Raw genomic sequence first — 21,564 nt, 5'->3', positions numbered from 1 at the left:
AGCAGACCACCATACAAGCAGAGAAGAGCCTTCCACAGCAGACCACCATACAAGCAGAGAAGAGCCTTCCACAGCAGACCACATACAAGCAGAGAAGAGCTTTCCACAGCAGACCACCATACAAGCAGAGAAGAGCCTTCCACAGCAGACCACCATACAAGCAGAGAAGAGCCTTCCACAGCAGACCACCATACAAGCAGAGAAGAGCCTTCCACAGCAGACCACCATACAAGCAGAGAAGAGCCTTCCACAGCAGACCACCATACAAGCAGAGAAGAGCCTTCCACAGCAGACCACCATACAAGCAGAGAAGAGCCTTCCACAGCAGACCACCATACAAGCAGAGAAGAGCCTTCCACAGCAGACCACCATACAAGCAGAGAAGAGCCTTCCACAGCAGACCACCATACAAGCAGAGAAGAGCCTTCCACAGCAGACCACCATGCAAGCAGAGAAGAGCCTTCCACAGCAGACCACCATGCAAGCAGAGAAGAGCCTTCCACAGCAGACCACCATACAAGCAGAGAAGAGCCTTCCACAGCAGACCACCATACAAGCAGAGAAGAGCCTTCCACAGCAGACCACCATGTAAGAAGCACTTGCTCTTGTGCCTAACCCGTCTATGCTTCACCTGCTGTTTTCTGCTTGGTTACTATTTACAGTGCTTCAGAAAAAAATACATACATTAAAATGCAGATCCTAGCCCTGCACACCACAGAGCGCTGTTTCCTCTGTAGTCAAACTGTTCTTCCTGGTGTTCAAGTGGGACTGGGCGCTTCCTACTGTTTTACATGCGCCCTTTCCTTTCAGCATGGCTGTCTAAAGATTCACCCCTGTGGCTTGTTTCTATTCACTGCTGAACTGTGTCCAACTTGACTACAACACCTTGTTTTTTTTCTTTTCCTTTTTCGAGACAGGGTTTCTCTGTAGCCGTGGCTGTCCTGGACTTGCTTTGTAGACCAGGCTGGCCTCAAACTCACAGCGATCTGCCTGCCTCTGCCTCCTGAGTGCTGGGACTACAGGCGTGTGTCACCACCCCTGGCCTGATTACAACATTATTAAGCTTATTCATCTGCCTGGTGATCCACGCCTGTTATTTTGGTTGCTATGAATCAAACTGCCATGTTCATTTTTGTAGAGCTCAATTGTAAAGACAATGGTTTAATTTTTCCTTAGCTAGATATGCCTGCAGCAGAGTAGCTATACGGTTTAACTTTATTTAAAAACAAAAACAAAGACTGTCAAACTTTTCTAAAGTGAACCGAACCCCTGGCTATCCTGGAACTAACTCTGTAGACCAGATTGAATTCACCGAGGATCCACTTGCCTCTGGCTCTCTGAGTGCTGGGATTATAGGAATGTGCCTAATTTTTAACTTTTTAAAACTAAGCCTTCTTTTTGCGGTACTGGGGATTAAAACTCAGAGCTTTGTGCATGCTAGGTAACCCACACATGTGTTTCAAAATCACCTTTTCAATGTCTGTCAGAACATGTGCTTGTCATTTCGCCTTGAGGCTTGTCTTGACACACCTGGTCTCATTAACACTCGGCACTGCTCTACTTATTCACACTCCTCAGGTTTTTAGCAGCAACTCAGCAGCACTTTCTTTGCTTTTTAAAGACTTATTTTACTTTATGCGTGTTTTGTCTTCCTGTATGCGTGTGCACTACATGGCCCACGGTGCCCGTGGAGGCCAGAGGCAGTTAGATGCCCTGGGTCTGGAGTTATGGCTGTGAGCTGTCATGTGAATGCTGGGAACTGTGTTCTTAATGCCGAGTCATCTTTCCGGCTCCTACCAGCAACACGTGAAATTTCAGTGCAAGTTTTTTGTTCAACTTACTTGTAATTACTTTCTGTTAGTTCATGTTGTCCTAAGTATGAGTTGACTTTCCAACTATTTCTACCATAGGAATGTATTTAACTTCTGCGTACTAATCTAGCGGGGGCTTATTTTAAACTCATTTGTTTGTATGGCTGTGCTTTTGTTGTTGGTTCCTTGGCATTTTCTATGATGATGTGTCAGCTGGAGATAAAGCCAAATTTGACTTCTTCTATTCTAACCTGTTCACCTGTGTTTTTATGTTCAGCAGGATGCTGAACATAGTTAAAAACAAACCCTTGCTGGGCATGGTGACACACACTTGTTATTCCAGCTCTCAGGGAGTCAGAGGCAGGTGATCTCAGTGGGTTTGAGGCCAGCCTGGTCTACAAAGCTAGTCTAGGATAGCTAAGGCTACACAGAGAAACCCTGTCTCAAAAAAAGCAAAACCCAAAAACTCAAACACAAAACCCCCCAAAACCCTTTTCCTTGTTCCTGATTGTGCAGGAAGGCTCTCAAGCTCGCCCCCTCAAGCGAGATGCTGGCTCTGCTCTTTAGTTCTTGGTGCTGGGACTGAACTCAGGGTCTGACTCAGTTCAACATGTGAGCTACTGAGCTACTCGCCAGGTGCTCCGAGCGTTTGTAAATGCTCCTCATCAGAATGAAGACATTGTTTGCCGCCTTCACTGACTTTAAGCAGTGATTCATTGGTTAAGTGTTATGTGTATCCGTTGGGCATAATGGTGCATGCATGGATCTGCAGCATTTGGAGGTGGAGGTAGGTTGATCAGGAGTTCATAGCCAGCCAGTACACAAGAGCTGTCTCAAAAAGCAAAGGTTAACAAAGAAACAGCCAGCATATGTATACAAGGCCTCTGCTCTGTTATATGCTACATGTGGACTGCAAGGACTGGTCTCTTACCTACAGAGCTCACTGGTATTTATAGCGTGACCTCCTTCTGCACTTCACACAGGGACTGCTTTACCTTTTCTGGGCAAGTGCAGACTAGGATTTACTTCCCAGCAGGTCTTTCCCAAGTTTTAGATACTAGGAACATCCTGGGCTTTCTTTGTTTTGGGCTTCTGGGGGTGTGGTGGGGTAGGGTTTGGAGAAGTTTGGCATCACCTCCTTTTTAGTCCTGGAGAAGCTTCTGTACTTGAATGTGCCTTCATGAGGAGATTCTGAGATAGTGATTTCCAGGCTTCAGATAGAAGGTTGTTTGTATTTAGATACCATGTCTTGCTAGTTTTGTTTAAGACATAAGTCCATTTCATCTGAGCACATAGGGGCTGGCTGTCACACACTCCACCTCTGCACTTGGTCAACGGTAGCATGGGTGGCACTGTCTCTTTTGATTCAAAGCACTTTAATGTTTCCTCCCTTCATTCCCAGATTATTTATTAGCATTGGTGAAAGTTCATCATATGAGGGGCCAGACATGGCTCCGGGTTAAGAGCACTTGCTGCTCTTGTAGACTCTACAGTGCTCTCAGCCTTTCTAATGCTGCGGCCCTTTAATACAGTTCCTCATGTTGTGGTGACCCCAATCATAAAACTACTTCGTTGAAACTTCATAGTTTAATTTTGCTACTGTTATAAGCTGTAATGTAAGCATCTGATACGCAAGCCTTAGGCTGCGAACCACTATGAGGATCTAGATTTGGTTTTGAGTGTTTCTAAGGGATCTGAAGCCCTCGTCTGGCCTTCATGGGCACTTCATGCAGGTGATGTATAGAAAATATGTGGATAAAGTACCAATACACATAAAATACTAGGCTGGCCTCAAACTCACAGAGATCCTCCTGCCTCTGCCTCTCCAAATGCTGGAATTAGAGGTGTGTGCCACCATGCCCAACTTAAAAAATTATAAGTTATAAAAATAGATGTTTTGCCTGAATGTGTGAGTATGCACTCCATGCATTCCTGGAGATCCTAAAACTAGAGTTACAGACAGTTGTGAGTTGCCATGTAGATGCTGGAAATTGACCTGGGTCTTCTGCAAGAGTAGCCAGTGAGAAACACACACACACACACACACACACACACACACACACACACACACACACACACACCTCTTAAAAATTATAGTTCTTGTATTCATCTTTGATTAACATTTCCAATGGAGAATATGAACCTAAGCATCTCAGTTCAACACTTTCTTTTCCCCGAGACTCTCTAACATGGTAGCACAGGACCCGCTCATTGTAACAAGCTGTACATGTCTGCTTTCTGATGACAGCACTGTCAGAAGTGCTGGGGAGATGGAGGTGAGGGGCAGAAAGCACCCTCACTGTCACTGAACTTCTGTGCTAATGGGCTGAAGAGAATTAACAAGTAGAGTGATTGCAGGTGCTAAGCTAAACCACTGAAGCGGGGACGGGAAACACTGCTGGGGGCGTGGGAGGCTTCCTCCAGGTGGTTCTCCTTGGTGACAATAGTGCCAGGGTCTGCATGATTGAAAGAAGTGGGTAAGGCTATCCAAGCATTAGGGCACAAGAATGCCATGTCATACAGACAGACAGGTAAAGTTAAAGTAAATCTGTAAGAGCCAGGAGGTGACCATCTGCGAGGTACAAATTCTGAATGAGCAAGGACGTACTGTCAAGTCGATGATCTGAATCTCTATTAATCAACACCTTTAATTTCAGTCTGGAAACGAATTATGCAGAGCCAGTTTTACTTCTCTTTGCTTCCAGGCACTTTACATTCAGGAGTGGGAGACTCTTTAGAAAACCAAGGAAGATGAATTCTCCCCAAGGCTTTTCTAGTTACTGAGCAGCAACTCCAGCAGGCGTAGTTAGCTCGGTACACTCCTAACACTCCTGTAGTCAGGGCGCAGTCCTTCCCAGCAGTGTGAGGACCACCTAAGGAGCAGCTCCTCCTTGGTGAACACACTCACCATTAATCTGCTGTCTAGAGGAGCTGCTTACAAACCCTGGGACTTAGCCCACAAGCAGACACACCATCTATCAAGGTGAAGAGTACATGGATTAACTATTACTGGCTTTGATCACCATCCACACTGTTTATCACATTTGACAGAGAGAAACTCATGTAGATGGTGACTTTTTTTTGTCAGTTCTCAGGGTGAAAAAATAAGAGTTTCCATCCAGATGTTAATAAAACACAAATGTTCGCACAGGTATTGAAGTCACAAACTAGGGCAATTTGCACGTTAGGACACTTTCACAAAACATTACAGAAATGTAACTTATCACTGTACCACCACACCTGGTTCTTTCAAGAATATATAAACATACATTTATGTATATAAACAAGAATATATATGAATACATATATGTTTTATATGTATACACCTGGCTCTTTCAAGAATATATATGATACTATATACTTAGGTTTATTAACACAAGGACGAAGGAACAGAAACAATTAAAACAACTAATAGAAATGTAGTTTTCTTCCTTTAAATACTTTCTTCAAAAACTGACATATATATCAGCCTCCTTGGCTATCAAGTTCCATTTCTGTAGCCAGCACCACAAATCCTTTACAGATGTACAGGGCTACCTTTATATCCTTAACCTTCAAACAACTGATGCTATATCCTAATGTTATTCTCCCTCCCCGGCCCTCCCCGGCCTCTCTCTCTGTGCGTACGTGTGCATGTGGAAGTCAGAAATCAAACTCAGGTATTCTGCCATCAGTGTTTACTGTTGTGAAGCCATCTTGAGTACTGACAATCTTCTGTAGCTGAAAAGATTCTGTAGCTTTGTGATTTTTTTGCCTCATGTCACCCCTAAACATTACTGAAATGCAACAAACTCTGAGTTTTAGGAGCATTCTGGTGATGCCAGGGGCTCTTGTTCAGTCTTAGAAAGTTGCCTCTAACTCCACTACTGTAAAGATACACCTCATGACTACCAGGAATAAGACCACAAAGTTTATCCAGGCCTTAGAGAATTACACACGTGCTAATTCTAGCAGCTTGATTAACCCGAATCAACTCTGTACCTCATGGCCTTTTCATACAGACTGCTTTCTACCTGAATGACAGTCATAATCCACCTGCTTCTAGGGTAGATGGGGCAGCCAGACAGCAGTGCTATCTTGTAAGCTGTGGCAGTGATATTTCAGGTTCTATGTGTGCAATTCCATTTCCTTCCGTAGGTTTAAGTTCCTTCCTTAATTATCACATATCTCAAAAGTGTGCTTGTGAGACGCTGTGAGTATCTCAGGCAAGCCTGATGACCTGAGTTTGAACTAGGGGATCCACACAGTGCGAGGAGAGAACGGACTCCTGAAGGTTTTCCTCTGACACATGCTCCATGGAATGCGTGTGCTCCATATATACACATGCATGTGCACATGTGTATATACTAAAAAAATTCTCAAAATAATTTACTAAATTTATTGAAATTATTTTGCATTTCCTATTTATTCTTCAGTCTCTATTTCTTTAAAAAAATTTTTAAAACTATCTTATTTTATGTATATGAATGTTTTGTCTGCATGTACATATGTGCACCGTGTGTGTGCCTGGTATCTGTGAGGGTCAGAAGAGGGCAAAGGATTCATTGGAGCTGGAGTTACAGATGATTGTGAGCTGCCATTAGGTAAGGAACTGAACCTGAGTCCTCTACAAGAGCAAAAAGCACTTTCAACTGAGGAGCCATCTACCTGGCACATTCGCGTCTCCTCTGACATTTCTGTAGTAATCTCTGCAGACCTACAGAACTTGAGATGTCTCCAGGAAGTCCCTATCTGCTCAACTCCTTTATCAAGTCTGTGTCAGACAGTCCCTGCTACTCTTCTAAGACTTGCTTGCTTTCTCTTGGGTTTTCTGGATTCTCTGGCAATGTGGCTACCGCCATCACTGGAAGTGAGGCTGAGGAGAACCACCTCAACAAAGCTGCTGACAAATCTGTTCCTAGTTACTCAGGGTAGATCTGTGATGGCTAGAAAAAAACCAGCATAAGCCCACACGAAGATTCTATGCACTTTATTGTAAGGCTCTTCTCGGGACAGGGCTTGCCGTATAGCTTGGGCTGTATGAACTCTGTGATCCTTCTGCCTTACCCTCCTGAGTGCTGTGTGCTGCATTTCAAAGAAAATGACACTGGGAACTGCAGAGGATACATACATGACACATATACACAGGCAAGAAAAGTAAAAAAGGACTGAAGTAAGTCTATCCAACTAAACGAAAGCCTTCATTTTTGATCAAACATTTAACTTAATCATGTTTGTTATATAGGTATTTTTGTTTATTTATGTGTGTGTGTGTTATGCATGTATGTTTGCAGGTTTGTGTGTGTGCCTATGTTTGTGCAGAGGCCACAGTACCATGCTGTGTATCCTTTTCTATCACTCTGTCTTACTCCCTGAGACAGGGTCCTTACTAGAGCTGAGCTCACTGGGTTTGGCTCCTGCAACTCCCAGCACTGGGCTCCACACATGGCCATGAGTGGGTGCTGGGTCCCTGAACCAGGTCCTCATACTTCTGCAGCACACTGAGGCCTCTCTTGAGCCTAGTGTCCTTTTTTTAAAAAAAAAAATATTCATTTATTTATTATGTATAGAGTATTCTTCCTGCATGTACACTTATAGGCCAGAAGAGGGCATCAGATCACATTACAGATGGTTGTAAACCACCACATGGTTGCTGGGAATTGAACTCAGGATCTTTGGAAGAGCAGGCAGTGCTCTTAACCACTGAGCCATCTCTCCAGCCTGAGCCTAGTGTCTTAATTCCTAAAATCTGATAATGTGATCTCCACTAACAAACTCTAAAATGAACAGACTTACAACTCCTGCTCACTTTGGGGAAAACAGTCTGTGCACTTGCGGTCCAAGGCTCCACTACCACTCTAGAGCCCACTCAGACTTCACATTATCTACCTGGACCCGCATATGCTTCAATGGACTCATATATTCTAGAGGGATTCCTAAAGGAGTTGAGCACTGGCAAGCCTACTTCCTGAGGGGCTCCACTGTTTTACAGCTCATTCTCTATTTAGGGCCTTTATTGATCTTCCTCTGTTTCAAGGTTTTGTGGTAGTTTCTTGTATAAAACCAACCATTTTCAAAGCTGATATGCAAGAGTGTCAAAAGGTTTACTAGGTGTAATGTTTTTTTTTTTTTTTAAGCTCTGGCTATCCTGGAGCTCCCTCTGTAGACCAGGCTGGCCTCAAACTCACAGAGATCCACCTGCCTCTGCCTCCCAAGTGCCTGGATTAGAGGCGTGCGCTACCACCGACTGGCCCCTAGGTGTGATTTTATATAGAACAAAATACACCTTACACAGCCACATAACCACCACTGATCATGACTTAAGTAGGCTCAGTATTTCAGTGTTTTCTCTCTCTCTCTCTCCTCTTACAGGCAATCAATCCCTGACTCCTACCTGGCTCAGATGACCAAGGGTTTGCTTTCTTTTAGTACAGACAAAAGTTTGTTTAGAACAAGTGCATGGACACAGAATCACACGGGACATTTTCTTTCATTTGGATTCAGCCTTACTGTTGTGATTGCTTAATACTTTGTACCTTTTTGCCCCTGAGTAGAATGCTATTGAATAAATAAGATTTATTTATCTAGTCACCTTTGACAAACATTTTGGTTGCTCATGGACTGGGGAATAAAGCTGCAGCACATCATATACAGGTCCTGGGTGAGCATTATGTTTTCCATCTTTAAGTTATTTATTTTATTGAGGCAGAGTCTCACTATGTAGCCTTGGCCTGGAATTTTGGTGTTTAGATCAGGCTGGCCATCAACTTACAGAAATTCACTTGCCAGCTGGCTTAGAACTCATCTGTAGCCTGGCTGGTCTAAAACTTATGCTGATCCTCCTAAATTTTCCAAATATTGGAATTAAAGGCTTCAGCCACTACACCCACCTAAATATTGTCTTTTCTTTGACTACAAATCTAGGAACAAAATTCCCAAGTCATATGCTACACATGTATTAAAACTTTAAAAGCAGACGGAAATTATTTTTCAAGCCAGAATTACCTTATTTCTATGAGTAATATGTGTGTATGTGTGTGTGTGTGTATAAGAGAGTGTAATTTATTTCACATCTCTTTTAAAAAAATAGCCACAGCTGGGCCTTTAATCTCAGTACCGAGAAGGCAATGGCAGGTGGCTTTCTCTGAGTTTGAGGCTAGCCCGGTCTACATAGTGAGTTCAGGACAGACATACATAATGACACCCTGTCTTGGTAAACAAAAACCAACCCCCCCCTAAAACCAAAACCCCCAAACCCAACTAACCAAATATGCAAAATGCCACAAATCAGTCATTTATGTGCACACATAATTTATCACCCATGTATCCCCAACAGTTTATCAAGGATGGCCGCAATCAACTAAGTTATGCGCTAGTGTCCACACACCTCTTTGCACTTAACTACGAAGTATCCCCAACGGCGTGCACTGAGGTGCTTCTTTCTTATCATTACCAACTTTTAGGAAACGCTGTTTGGAGGCTTAGAACTATGTCCTCAGAAAAATATTAATACTGCAGCTGTATTTACGTCTGTTCAAATATCACCTCTATGCACTTCCTAAGAAATTTGTTCTAATTCATAATTTTGACTTTATTATCTTGATGAAGACTTATACTTCTATTATTCTTTTTTGATACAAGACTAATTTAAAACATATCTTTAGCACATATTTTTAAAAGCATATGGTCTCTGAACCCAATTTTACTTTATAAATATATATTGAAGTCATGAAAACAAAATCCTAAAAATGCAAATGCTCAAAGCTCATTTCTCTTTTTAGAATCTAGTCGCATGTCAATTTCCCCAAGATTGTATTTCAGAAAGCATTTTTTAAAAATCTGTTTATTTTTGTTTTCTATCTAGAGTATTTTGCCTGCAGTATGATTGTGTACCATGTGTGTGTCTATGCCTGCAGGGGTCAGAAGAGGCGTCAGGTCTCCTGGAGCAAGAGTTACAGAAGCTGTCAGTGAGTGCTGGGAATGACACCCAGGCCTCTGTGAGAGCTGCAAACACTCTGAACTGGCCAGCCACTAGACAATAGTTTTGAGCCAGGTGGGGTGGTACATGCCTGTAATCCTAGCACTCAGGGAGGCAGAGGCAGGTGGATCTCTGTGAGTTCAAGGCCAGTCTGGTCTACAGAGCAAGTCCAGGATAGCCAAGGCTACACAGAGAAACCCTGTCTTGAAAAACAAAAGAAAAGAACAGTTTTGAACTTGCAAATGGTTTTATATTTTACATGTAAATAGAGACGATGGGTTTGAATTTTAAGGAAATGTACAATTACTGCACAAGCCCCAGGTGTTTTATGATAACCCCAACAAGCAAGTGCTCACCTTCACGAACTCCTTTCTCTCAAGCATCTCATTACCATCTGCATCCAGCATTTTAAAAGCAACATGGAACCCAGAGTGAGGTTCTGCAAGGGAGTGAACAATGAACAACTGTTTAGTTGTTGGCAGAATGCTAAATATTTGCAGCTAGAAGAACATCGTCAAATTTTAAATAAATGACAAAAAGTATACCAACAAGAGCTAGAGAGAGCAGAGGAAGGCCTGTTTCATTTTTTCTTTCTGAGACACGGTATGCACCACCACCGCACAGGTAAGATGGTTCTTGATTGCTTTTTTGAGACAGGGTTTCTCTTGTAGTCCTGGTTTGTACCTGATGTTAAAGCTCCGGCCTCTTGGCATCTCCCCTGGAGCTGTGGCTGCGCTGCTCGCCCTTCACTACAAGCCCCTGTGAGACCGTGTGTCCTCCCCTCCACCTCTGGCTCTCCTGTGTCCTCACAGCACTCTTGCTAGTTTCATAGCGATTATTACTATCATCATTATACTACTTTCCTTTCCTTTCTTAGTTTTAAAAACTGTTTATTTTGCTATCTTTCAACATGTTATAATAAAGTACAGTGGCAGGCCCAAATACTGCTTAGCCAGCTTCCTCACATGGTAACATTTAGATATGCACAGCACGCTTAGAAAGATATTACGGACCCCAAACATCATTTTATCCTTTTCGCCACTGCTGTGCTGTGTTTCAGAAGGTATGCTGCACTTAGTAGACAAGCCTGCTAGGTCTCATGCACCCGTGATGTTCCCTAGTCTTTCCTTAGTTGCCGCTTTTGAAGGTCAAGAATCTTGTTTAGTGTCAAAGTTGTTTGTTAAAATTATTCCAATGAGGCCAAACATGGTGGCCCCACCTTTAATCCCAGAGACTGAGGAGGCAGAGCTCGGTGACTTCAAGAGCGTTCCAGGCTAGCCCAGGTCACACCATGTGACTCTCTTTCAACAAAAAACCCCACCCCCAAATCAAACCACACTCTCTCTCTCTGAGGGTAACCCCCATCTTTCTCTGTCTCTGTCCCTCAGCACTAACCATTTTTTCTCCCCACCCCCTTTCAGACCACACAATGATTTTGTGTCTCTGTTCTGTCTCAGAAACAAAGTTACAGGGTGCTCTGGTGTGTGGGGGTAGAGAAGGTCTAAGAACATGCTCTAACACTATCATTTTGTACACACAGAGATGAAAGTTCCTGTGTGTGCACATGTGACTCCATCTGCGCATGTACATGTCCAGATGGACAGCTTCGGTTAGTGCTCCCTGCCTCCTGCTCTCTCTGTGTCTGGAGCTTTTTCTGCCGTTTCATTAGACTGGCTAGCCAGTGAGCCCCACTCTTAGTAATGGGACTAGAGGTGTATACCTTTGTGCCTGTTTTTTCCTGAGCCCTGGGAATCTGAACTCAGGGTCTCATGTCTGCATAGTAAACACGTCACTGTAGCCCACTGAGCCATCGCATCAGTCCTATTACCAATGTTTTTAGTGATAAAGACACAAAAACCAAATTTCAAAAGTCCTGCTTGTTAAGGATGAGCACACGCATGCTGCTGTAAAGAGAGGCAGTAGTATGGTGTACTTACTCGTGAGGATTGTGAGCAAGAAAAGATACTCAGTGTAGGAAATCACCCCTGGAGGAGAGAAAAATAGCAACAAATTAGGAGATCAATTTTAGATGAGAACCATGGAAATGACTAATATTGAAACTTCACCTCTGTAAAAATAGACGTTTTTACTGTACCTGTCTTTGGTACAGTAGAAACCAGGGTATAACAGGAGTTGAAATACAGCCTGTGTTTAAAAGGAAAGACAGCATGCTTCAAGAATCTTATGTACTAGTTTGACTGGGCCAAGAACTAGACATTCTTTCTGGGTTTGTCTATGAGGGTCTCCAGTTAAAACCAGCGTATGCACTGTAGACGAAGCAGAGTAGGCTGACCTCAGTGTGTGTGTATCATCTATCTGTCCTGTAAGATGCTGAGGCAACAGCAAACAGGCCTGCCTCTTCTTTTTCCTTAATGCTAGGACATCTCACTCCATCCTCTGCTCCAAGGCTGGGGCTCCTCTCCTGGCTATCCTGCTCTCCAGGCCTCTGGGCTTACACTGAGTCCCACTGCTGGCTTTCCAGTGTCTCTAGCTTACAGAGGTCATACAAAGCTGCAAGTCTCTCCCTGCATTCGGTTTTTTTTAGACGACACTAAAGGATGCTGCTTAGCAAGTAACAGAAGTTCTCTAGCGTCCCATCTGTAGGCTATGTAATTTAGAGATAGTTTTCCCTACTTGTAACACTTCATTTGATTGAGAGAAATTTCAAGTTTTAGTAGCATAGCTTTGGACATATAGAAAGTCAGATTATATTACTTAAAACACAACAACTCAGTCTTCATTGCAGTGACTTTCTTTCTCTTTGAGAAACCATTCTTTTCATTCTCAGACATGCAGTTTGGGTAAGATGCCTTGCTTTTCCTTCCGTAAGACTAAAGGGGGTCGGGGGGGGGAATGGGGTTTTAGGTTTCTATTGCTGTGATAAAACACTGTGACAAAAAGCAGTGTGGGGAGGAAAGAGCTTATTTTTGTTTATAGTTCTATAAACGGCCCCAACACAGAAGGAAGTCAGGGTAGGAACTAGAGGCAGGAACTGAAGTAGAGGCCTTGGGGATCCTGCCTGCTCCTGCCTTGCGGCTTGACCAGCATGCTTTCTTATGCCACCCAAAGATGGCACCACCCACAGTGAACTGGGCCCTCCCACCTCAATCATCAATCAAGAAAATGTCTTACAGACTTGCCTATGAAGGTATGTTCTCAATTAAGACCCCCTCTTCCTGATGAGCTTAGCTGTGTCAAGTTGACAACATGCTAGGGAGCACAGATGCGCAAGTGACTTAGGTCCAGCCTGGAGAACAGGCTGTGGGAGTGTGGCTTTAGGGACTGGCTCAGGGACAAGTCATGACTGAAGTTGGGCTACTATGAATGTTACTGCATGATTTCTACTGACAGGGTTGGGCCACTGGCTTCTTTTGTGGGGAGGATATGTGTGAACTTGATGACCTGAGAGTTCTACTTAGAAATATGAGGCCATGAACAAAGTGCCTAGAGTTGACACAAGGGAGCATTTAGAGTCTGGGCGGCTTGAGGAAATGGGTGCTGGGTATGTCTGAGTTCCAAATCAGGCTGGCTGTGGGACTGGCTCTGTATTTGGTCACATATGGAGCAGTGATGCATTTTATGTTGCTGCCATGAGAGGATCAACAGGAAACACACAAGTCTGACTTTAACAAGAATGGCTGTGGGCGGAGCTAAAATGTGTCTCTGGATCAGAAGCTTGGTATGAAAGCAAAATGCACAATGTACGAGCAAGCACACTCTCATGAACAATTCAATGACAGACAAAACCAGACTATGAATTATATATAATTAATATATATTAAATATTAAATAGCAATATAATTAATATTTAGTTATATAATAGACAGTGAAACTCAGACCTAGTAGTTATCAACTCAAGAGTCGTGTTTTGTCCGTCAGGCCCCAGCTCTCCCTAGATTACTCTGAACCAACCCTTCCCATTGCCTCACTTCAGAGCCTCACAGGTAAGCACTCCAAGCGCTGGTGCTGACTTCCCAGCAGCCAGCAGCCGCCATGCACTTGGCTTTACAGCAGTTGTGCTTTCTCAGAGTGAGGACACGGCTTCAGATACTTCTTCCTGAAGGCTCTTCAGTGTTTACATGAAGGGAGAATAAATTCTATGTGTTTGTCATGTCTTGTTCCTGGCAGAAGTGCTCTAATGTTGTTTGAGGATCAAAGCATTTCATCCCTTGGCAGCATGAAAAAAAAAGTGGAAAGTAGTGTTTTTCTATGTTTCAAAGGAATAGAGCAAAGAAAGAAAGAAAAAAACCACCTCAACTTGTAGATTGTACTGGGCTTGGTGCCAAAGGAGACCTCTTCTCTTTAAGCACAGGTAAACGTCCTTTAAGCATAGATAACCTTTGAAAAGGAAAATTCCAGAGTCTTTCTCTGAAAGACTGACTTAAGCAAAAAGTTTAAATAAACACCACTGAGAAAGTGTAAAAACAGCAGCTTGTGTTCAAGCTGCATTACAAACAACAAAGAGCCTGCAGCGCCAGCATCTGCTCAGACAGTGCTTCCAGAGAGACCTGCTCTAATGTGCCTCAACCGAGTTCAGGTTCAGGTGAGAAAGCGTGGTCCACAGTGGGGAGCAGGCCCATACTGTTACTCCACATGGCTTGGAGGGCTGTGACAGCAATCCGTACCAGAAACCTACTGTTTAAGACTGATACCTCAGCCTGGTCTACAAAGTGAGTCCAGGACAGTCAAGGCTACACAGAGAAACCCTGTCTTGAAAAACAGAACAAAACAAAACAAAGACTGATACCTTAGGGGTCTGAGAGCAAGGGACAACTACTTTTTCTTTTTCTTTCTTTCTTTCTTTTTTTTTTTTTTTGGCTTTTCAAGACAGGGTTTCTCTGTGTAGCCTTGGATTTCCTGGACTCACTTTGTAGACAAGGCTGGCCTCAAACTCAGAGATCTGCCTGCCTCTGCCTCCCTGAGTGCTGGGATCTGGCTACAAGGGACACTTACAAATAGAAGACTCTGAAATCAATTTACTACAGACCCAGGGTGAGAGGCAGATCTCTACAACCGAGAATAACTGGAGTCTGGCAGCCATAAACTTGAGACCAGCGGGTAGTCAACCTCAAGAGCATCTATCCACCAGGAGGACCCTGCGCTAAAGCCTCAGAATTCTGAAGCTGTAGGAACTACCTGTCCACAGCTGCAGCCCTCCTGCAGTGTTTAACACTTAGTGGGGTTTTGAAAGTAAATCGTCAGGTCTGTCTGTAAAGATCTCGCTGCTGTGTTTTCTTTCCTTACTCCCAACACTCCCAACAGTAGATGCCCTCAAGTATGAGCCTTTCAGGATAACAACTCCTCAGTCTCAGGAGGATGGGGAAATCTGTCTGGCCTACACGCTGCAAAGCTAACTGTGGCCAGCAGAGGGCCCTATACTCAAAGAAGGGAAGCTACCCAGGTGAAGCCTGCTCTGCCTGACTTATTTTTTTTTTCTGTTTTCAATGGTTTTCTTTTCTTTTACATCTCTCTGCCTGACTTATAACCGGTATCCCCACCACCTCCTCACACCAGTGTGAATCCAGTGTGAATCATGACAAGACACAAGTCTACAAGGTCAACTGACAGGCTCCTGCTATACCCATTTCACACGCCAATCTCAGAATACTCAGAAAGCGTCAATACTCTGACACTTCACATTTCCCTTTTTTTCCTTTATGCTATCATTTATTTGTTTTTATTTTTTTGGTTTTTTGAGACAGGATTTTGAAAAAGCAGTCCCGGACTTGCTTTGTAGACCAGGCTGGCCTGGGCCTCACAAAGATCTGGCCACCTCTGCCTCTGCCTTTATTATAGTATTTATGAGTGTTTTGTCTGCGTATGTGAGTCCTTGTGTACCACTTGTGTGCCTAGGGCCCTCAGAGGTCAGAAAAGGGCACCGGTTCCTCGGGAACAGCAGTTATGGATGGATGCTGGAAACTGAAGCCTGGTTGCCTGCAAGAGTAACTTAATTCTGAAGATTCTTTAGTGAATTTAAGTATCACAGATCAAATGGGCTCAATAAAAGTTATAGAGTACTCCTCTACCTGGTACTTCTCTAAAATAGATCACATCACATCATTTGCCATAAAGCAAGTCTAGCAAAATAGAAGAGAAACAGTTCCTTGTATCTCTTCAAATCATAGTGCAATAAAAGTAGAAATCAACGGCAAAAGAACCTACTGAAACTGCACATGTATTTCTATCCTGTATAATGTGCTCTTAGGTAATGAATCACAGGCTCACTGAAGACACCAGAGCAGAAAATGACAACTTCCTCAGATCAAATCAAAGTGGAAACACATGCTATCAGCAGCTTTGGGATACAGAGAAGACATCTGTAGAGTTTACAAGTATGACTGCCACGCTAACAAACCACAGAGGGGCTGGGGACAGCTCAGCTCGTGTAGTACCTTCTTTTGAACAGTAGCAACCACACAGGCACACAGGGCGGAGGAGCATGCTGTAAATGCAGCCCTGGGGACAAGGTGAAGAGGACCTCTGGGGTTGCTGGCTAGTTTGACTAGTGGGTAAGGTCCAGGCCCACGAGTGGGTGGGCAGTGTCCTGGAGGGTGGCACCGCGGTCCTCAGGTCTGCATGCTCAGCGGCACATATAAGCACATGCGCACACCCAACACTCATCTCATATTGGAGTCACTTGAAGGTGCATCTATTTTTTTCTTTTCCTCTTTTTTAGGTTTTTTGAGACAGGATTTCTCTATGTAGCCCTGGCTGTCCTAGACTCTTGCTGTAGACCAGGCTGGCCTTGAACTCACAGAGACCCGCTTGCCTTTGCCTCCCCGAGTGCTGGATTACAGGTGTGCGCCACCACGCCCTGTTTAAAGGTGCATCTGAAAGTGTTAAAAAGACAAGAAGACAAACCCCAAAGCAGATGGTGGCAAGAAAGAGGAAGGCAGAAATTAATAACTGGACACCAAAAAAACAAAACACAGACTTTTTTGGTTTGTTTGTCTGTTTTGTTTTTTTGAGACAGGGTGTCTCTGTATAGCCTTGGCTGTCCCAGTCTCACTCTGTAGACCAGGCTGGCTTTGAACAGCACTGCCTCCCAAGTGCTGGGATTAAAGGCGTGTGCCACCATGCCTGGCTCAATACAAAGACTTAATGAAACAAAGACAGTAAGTTTTTAGAAAATGAACAAGATAGAAAAAACTGTTAGTCAAATTAAAGAGAGAGAGGATGCAATCCATCAAATTAGAGATGAAAACAGTGACATTACAGCAGATACCAGTGAAATCTGAAGGGTCACTTCAAGGACTACCTTGAAAATGTGTATTCCAAAAAACCCTAGAAAACCAGCCAGGTGCCAATGGAACACACCTGTAATCCCAGCACCTGGGAGGCAGAGGCAAGCAGATCTCTGTGAGTTCAAGGCCAGCCTGGTCTACAAAGAGCGTCCAGGACAGCCAGGGCTACACAGAGAAACCTTGTCTAGAAAAACAAACAAACAAACAAACAAGCAAAACCGAAACAAAAAGACTGGAAAATTGGAAAAAAGTGGATTCACAGACACAGGTGCTATACCAACATTAAGTCAAAAGGATATAACTAATTTAGACAGATCTGTAACAAGTAATGAGACTGAAGCGGTAAGGGTCTCACACCATCAAGACCAACTCCTTCCCTTACTCTACCAAACCTCCCGAGGAAGAGACAGCGCTAATGCTCTTCAAATTGCTGCATAAAGTAGAAAGGTAAGAAAACGACAAAACTCATTGTGAGAAGCTGGTTTAACCCTGATACCAGAACCACATAAGGACATGGCAGCAACAGAAAACTGCAGACTGATTTTCCTGATAAACAGACACAAACATTCTCACTAACATGCAAATTAAATTTAAGAATGCATTAAAGAGCACAAACATTATGACCATGTTAGCTGTACAGTTCCAGGGATGCAAGGATGGTTTTCATATGTGTAAATCAAGAAATGTAATACGGACTTAAGGAGTGAAACACACCATCACCTCAGGCAGCACAGGAACAACTTCTGACACACTTAGGCAGCAGGGTACAGCCTTCCTATGGCTCGGATTCCAGGGGCGTGCCTGCATGACTGGCCCAACTCTCCGCTTTCCCATGTCCTCTCAGCCTCTGTGAACCACTCTCATGGCTTCCCCCCTGCTTCTCTGGCCATTCTGTCTGGCCTCTTTTTTATTTTATTTGTTTTTGTTTTTCCAGACAGGGTTTTTCTGTGTAGCCCTAGCTGTCCTGGAACTTGCTCTATAGCCCAGGCTGGCCTTGAACTCACAGAGATCCATGTGCCTCCGCCTCCTGAGTGCTGGGATTAAGGCAGGTGCCAGCATCCCTGACAGCCTGCCTGGCCTCTTTATGAGCCTTATCTTGTCTATTTCTCTGCACGGTGCTCCTCCGTGTCCTCCCAGGCCTTGCAATCTGCTTACTTTCCACTCTTCCTCATTCCTTCTCTAGGACTTAATCACCACTGTTCTAACAACTTGTCTTTAATTGCTTAAAAAAGTGACAAAGTTATCTCTTACTCAATGAATCATTTATTAATGCCACGAAACACCTACTAAATCACATGGCATAAAGATCCCAGTTTAATTATCTAACACTACTTAGTTATATATATAAACATAGAAATCTAGCAATGACTGAAGATTACCTTTGTCACCCAGGTCTCTAAAAAAAGTTGACCCACAGCGTGCTTTTGGGATTCCTGCCAGTACATCCTCGATATCCTATGAATACACAAATTGAAATCTTTCAATTTAGTTCATTTTCCATGTCACCCCAAACAAACAAATCAAAGCCCAGCACTACTTACCTTTCTTGCCAGCTTCTTGATTAGTGTTTTACCTACAACAAAAAGGAGCCATGATTTAGTACTTACATCTCTTCCTAAAATGCAGGCTGCACTAAGGAAGAAAATCCTTTCTAAAACAAATGATTTAGGTAAGAAATAAAGTTGGCACTTTTAGTCAAGATCTCTATGTAAAACCAGGAGCCCAAGACTTCTGAATCTGAACACAGATACTGTAGCTTCCGCCAGATCAATTCTCAGTCTCACACGCGCTCCTGGGTGCATCGTGCGCTGACTTGTACCATGTGATTACTTTTTTTTTTTTTTACTGTTTGTTAAAATTAGTCCTTTTGGTTTCACCTATTCAAAGAAGTCACATGTATGTTTTGAAAAGCTATCCTATTCTTAACCTAGAACACTCTCTTAAGCTTACTATTTTCCAAGCCAGTTTGAGAGGCAGGCAAGACTGTCCATTCTGAGGTGAAGTTGCTTTTCATAATGTCTTACTAGAAAATAGATCTAAAGTTCTTTCAAGTTTTCAGACCTCTTCTTAAAAACTTTTGAGTCATGATGACAACGATGATGATGTTGTGTGTGTGTTGGTGAATACATGCTACAACATGGATAGGCAATCAACTTTCAAGAGCCCCTTTCCTTTCCTCCTTGTTTAGGAAGCAGGTCTCATGTTTTGCTATGGTGTACTCCAGGCTAGCTGGCCTGTAGGTTTGTGGGTGATTCGCCTATCTCTGCCTTTTTTTCTTTTCTTTTTTTTTTGGGGGGGGGGGTTGAGACAGGGTCTCTCTGTGTAGCCTTGACTGTCCTGGACTCTCTTTGTAGACCAGGCTGGCCTCGAACTCACAGAGATCTGCCTGCCTCTGCCTCCCAAATGCTGGTATTAAAGGCGTGCGCCACCCCCCCCCCCAAGCCTATCTCTGCCTCTTACCTCACTGTAGATGTGCTCAGATTACAGATGTGGGTCACTGCATTTGGCTTCTTATGCAGGTTCCAGGGACTGAACTCAGGTCCTGAGATGTTGTTGTTGTTTTTTTTTTTATTTCAGGTTTTTGAGGCAGGGTTTCTCTGGGTAGCCCTGCTGTCCTGGACTCGATTTGTAGGCCAGGCTGGCCTGGAACTCACATAGGTCCACCTGCCTCTGCCTCCCGAGTGCTGGGCTCACAGGTGTGCACCGCTGCATGCTTTTTACCACTCACATGCTTTTCTTCATGTTCACTCGAATTCTAAAGCAATAATATTGCTTCTTTTGTTGGAATTTATTCTGATAAGAGCTTCAAGCTACTTTACAGACAGAACAATACTAACTGTTCATTTTTGTCTTAAATCAGTCATGTGTAGCACAAACTTTACTTCTTGCTTTTCAAACTGTCTCATGAATAAAGTCCCTGTGCCATCCCATGCACAGTGCGTGGAATCCTAGTGACCACTGAGCAGCTGAGTGCTTCTACACACTCTTCTCTGGAGTCTGTGGCTCTTAATCCAGGCTGTAAGCTCCCCAGGGCAAATTCTATGATTTGTTTATGAAATGTCAAGATTGAAAATTGATAAGTTAGTTGTGATTATTAATATTTAACTGATTTAAGGACTTGATTATAACTTTATAGCTACAATTCTCAACACGGATAGTACTTTAAAAATCTTTGCTTGAGCACCATCCTAATAGGTACATGTGACTTACCTATTTTTTAAATTTGTTCACTTTACATCTTGAGTGTAGACCCCTCCCTTGTCACGTCCTGATCCCCCCCCCCCCTCGCCGCCCCAGTCTCATCTGGGCTGCCTGTGTCTTCTTGCTCTGTGGCCTGGCAAGGCTGCCCGGCCAGGGGGAAGTGATCAGCAACATGGACGTTTCTGAAGCAGCCATTCTCCTCCTCTCCTCTGTACTGTGCAGACAGGGCTGACAACCAGAGACTGCTGAGCTCAAGCACAGCTTGTTCACTAGTTTTGTTCTAATTTGTTATGTTACTGGCTTTGTCATTATGTTACTATTACTATTGTTTTTTACTATTACTATTTTATTGTTTAAAAAAAGTAGGTAACTTTTGGGTTGACAGAATTTTTGGTAGACATGTTTGGGATGTACCTCAATGATTGATTATTTTTGTATTGCATGTTGGCTTTGAACTGAATAATTTATTCTTAGTTGTATGTTTTTTGACATTAAACTTCAAATCCAGAAAAGACAGTAAATGTCAATGAGGGAAAAAAACCTAGAAAAAATAAATAGTATCTACCTCAAAATTACTGTGCAGTTGTAGAAACATCTATGGTCATATACGTGAGGTTACATGCTACTATCCTGGTTTGTTTGTTTGTTTATTTGACTGAGTATTATGTGCCTGTGAGTGAAAGTTCTTGATTGTCAGTGCCATCATAGGTAATGCCAGCTAGGTAACTACTATATAATTTACAACTCTAAGTGTTTGTAAAGTGTATAAAATGTAGTAATCTAATGCTGATTACTTGCTCTAGAAAGTGGTGTAAAATTACAATACAGAGCGTGTGTCAGTACACTAAAGATGCTCACAGAAAGGGGACAATTATATTCTCTGTCCATCTGTATTACTCTAGGGTAAAATTTTGCTTTTGAAATCTAAAAATAGTGCTTCTTGATAAATGTAATGAAATAAAAGAATTTATTATTAAAAAGTTGATGAGAAAAAAATCCTGGTTAGGCAGGAAATAGAAGCCATTAGCTCCTTTGCTTTATTTGATAATGCTCTTAAGAAGTCTTAGGGTTTATATTTCATGATTACAAGCTCAGAAAACTATTTTAGAATCAGTTAAGCAAAGACTTATTAAAAACTATACTCACTATGAAATTATTCATATTAGTAAAATAACTTTAGGAAATTTAAATGCTCCAACAGAAGGGAACCAATTAGATGATGGTATACTAATTAAACAGTCAAAATATTTTCAAACAACACTGACAAAGGGAAACTACTCATGTATTAAACAGAAAATGTTAGATTAAAGCACATGGTTACAAAATTACAAAGATAATTCACGGTCTTACA

General features: G+C 42.9%; 1 protein-coding gene across 1 annotated transcript in view; it reads right to left on the bottom strand.

Annotated features, from left to right (window-relative positions):
* Positions 1-21,564, bottom strand: part of MICU2 (mitochondrial calcium uptake 2) — a 76,503-nt gene that overhangs the window by 14,477 nt on the left and 40,462 nt on the right. The window contains exons 3-6 of the mRNA XM_084767227.1: positions 18,554-18,585; positions 18,392-18,467; positions 11,706-11,753; positions 10,125-10,207 (exon numbers count right to left, since the gene is read on the bottom strand). Of these exons, the coding sequence (XP_084623353.1) occupies positions 10,125-10,207; positions 11,706-11,753; positions 18,392-18,467; positions 18,554-18,585 (239 nt within the window). The remainder of the gene's footprint in view (positions 1-10,124; positions 10,208-11,705; positions 11,754-18,391; positions 18,468-18,553; positions 18,586-21,564) is intronic.

The sequence above is a fragment of the Acomys minous genome, assembly GCF_964271855.1.
Source record: "Acomys minous genome assembly, chromosome: 18".
NCBI classification, from domain to species: Eukaryota; Metazoa; Chordata; class Mammalia; order Rodentia; family Muridae; genus Acomys; species Acomys minous.
Note: the sequence above shows the minus strand (reverse complement) of the source record. Positions and strands in the feature narration are given on the sequence as shown.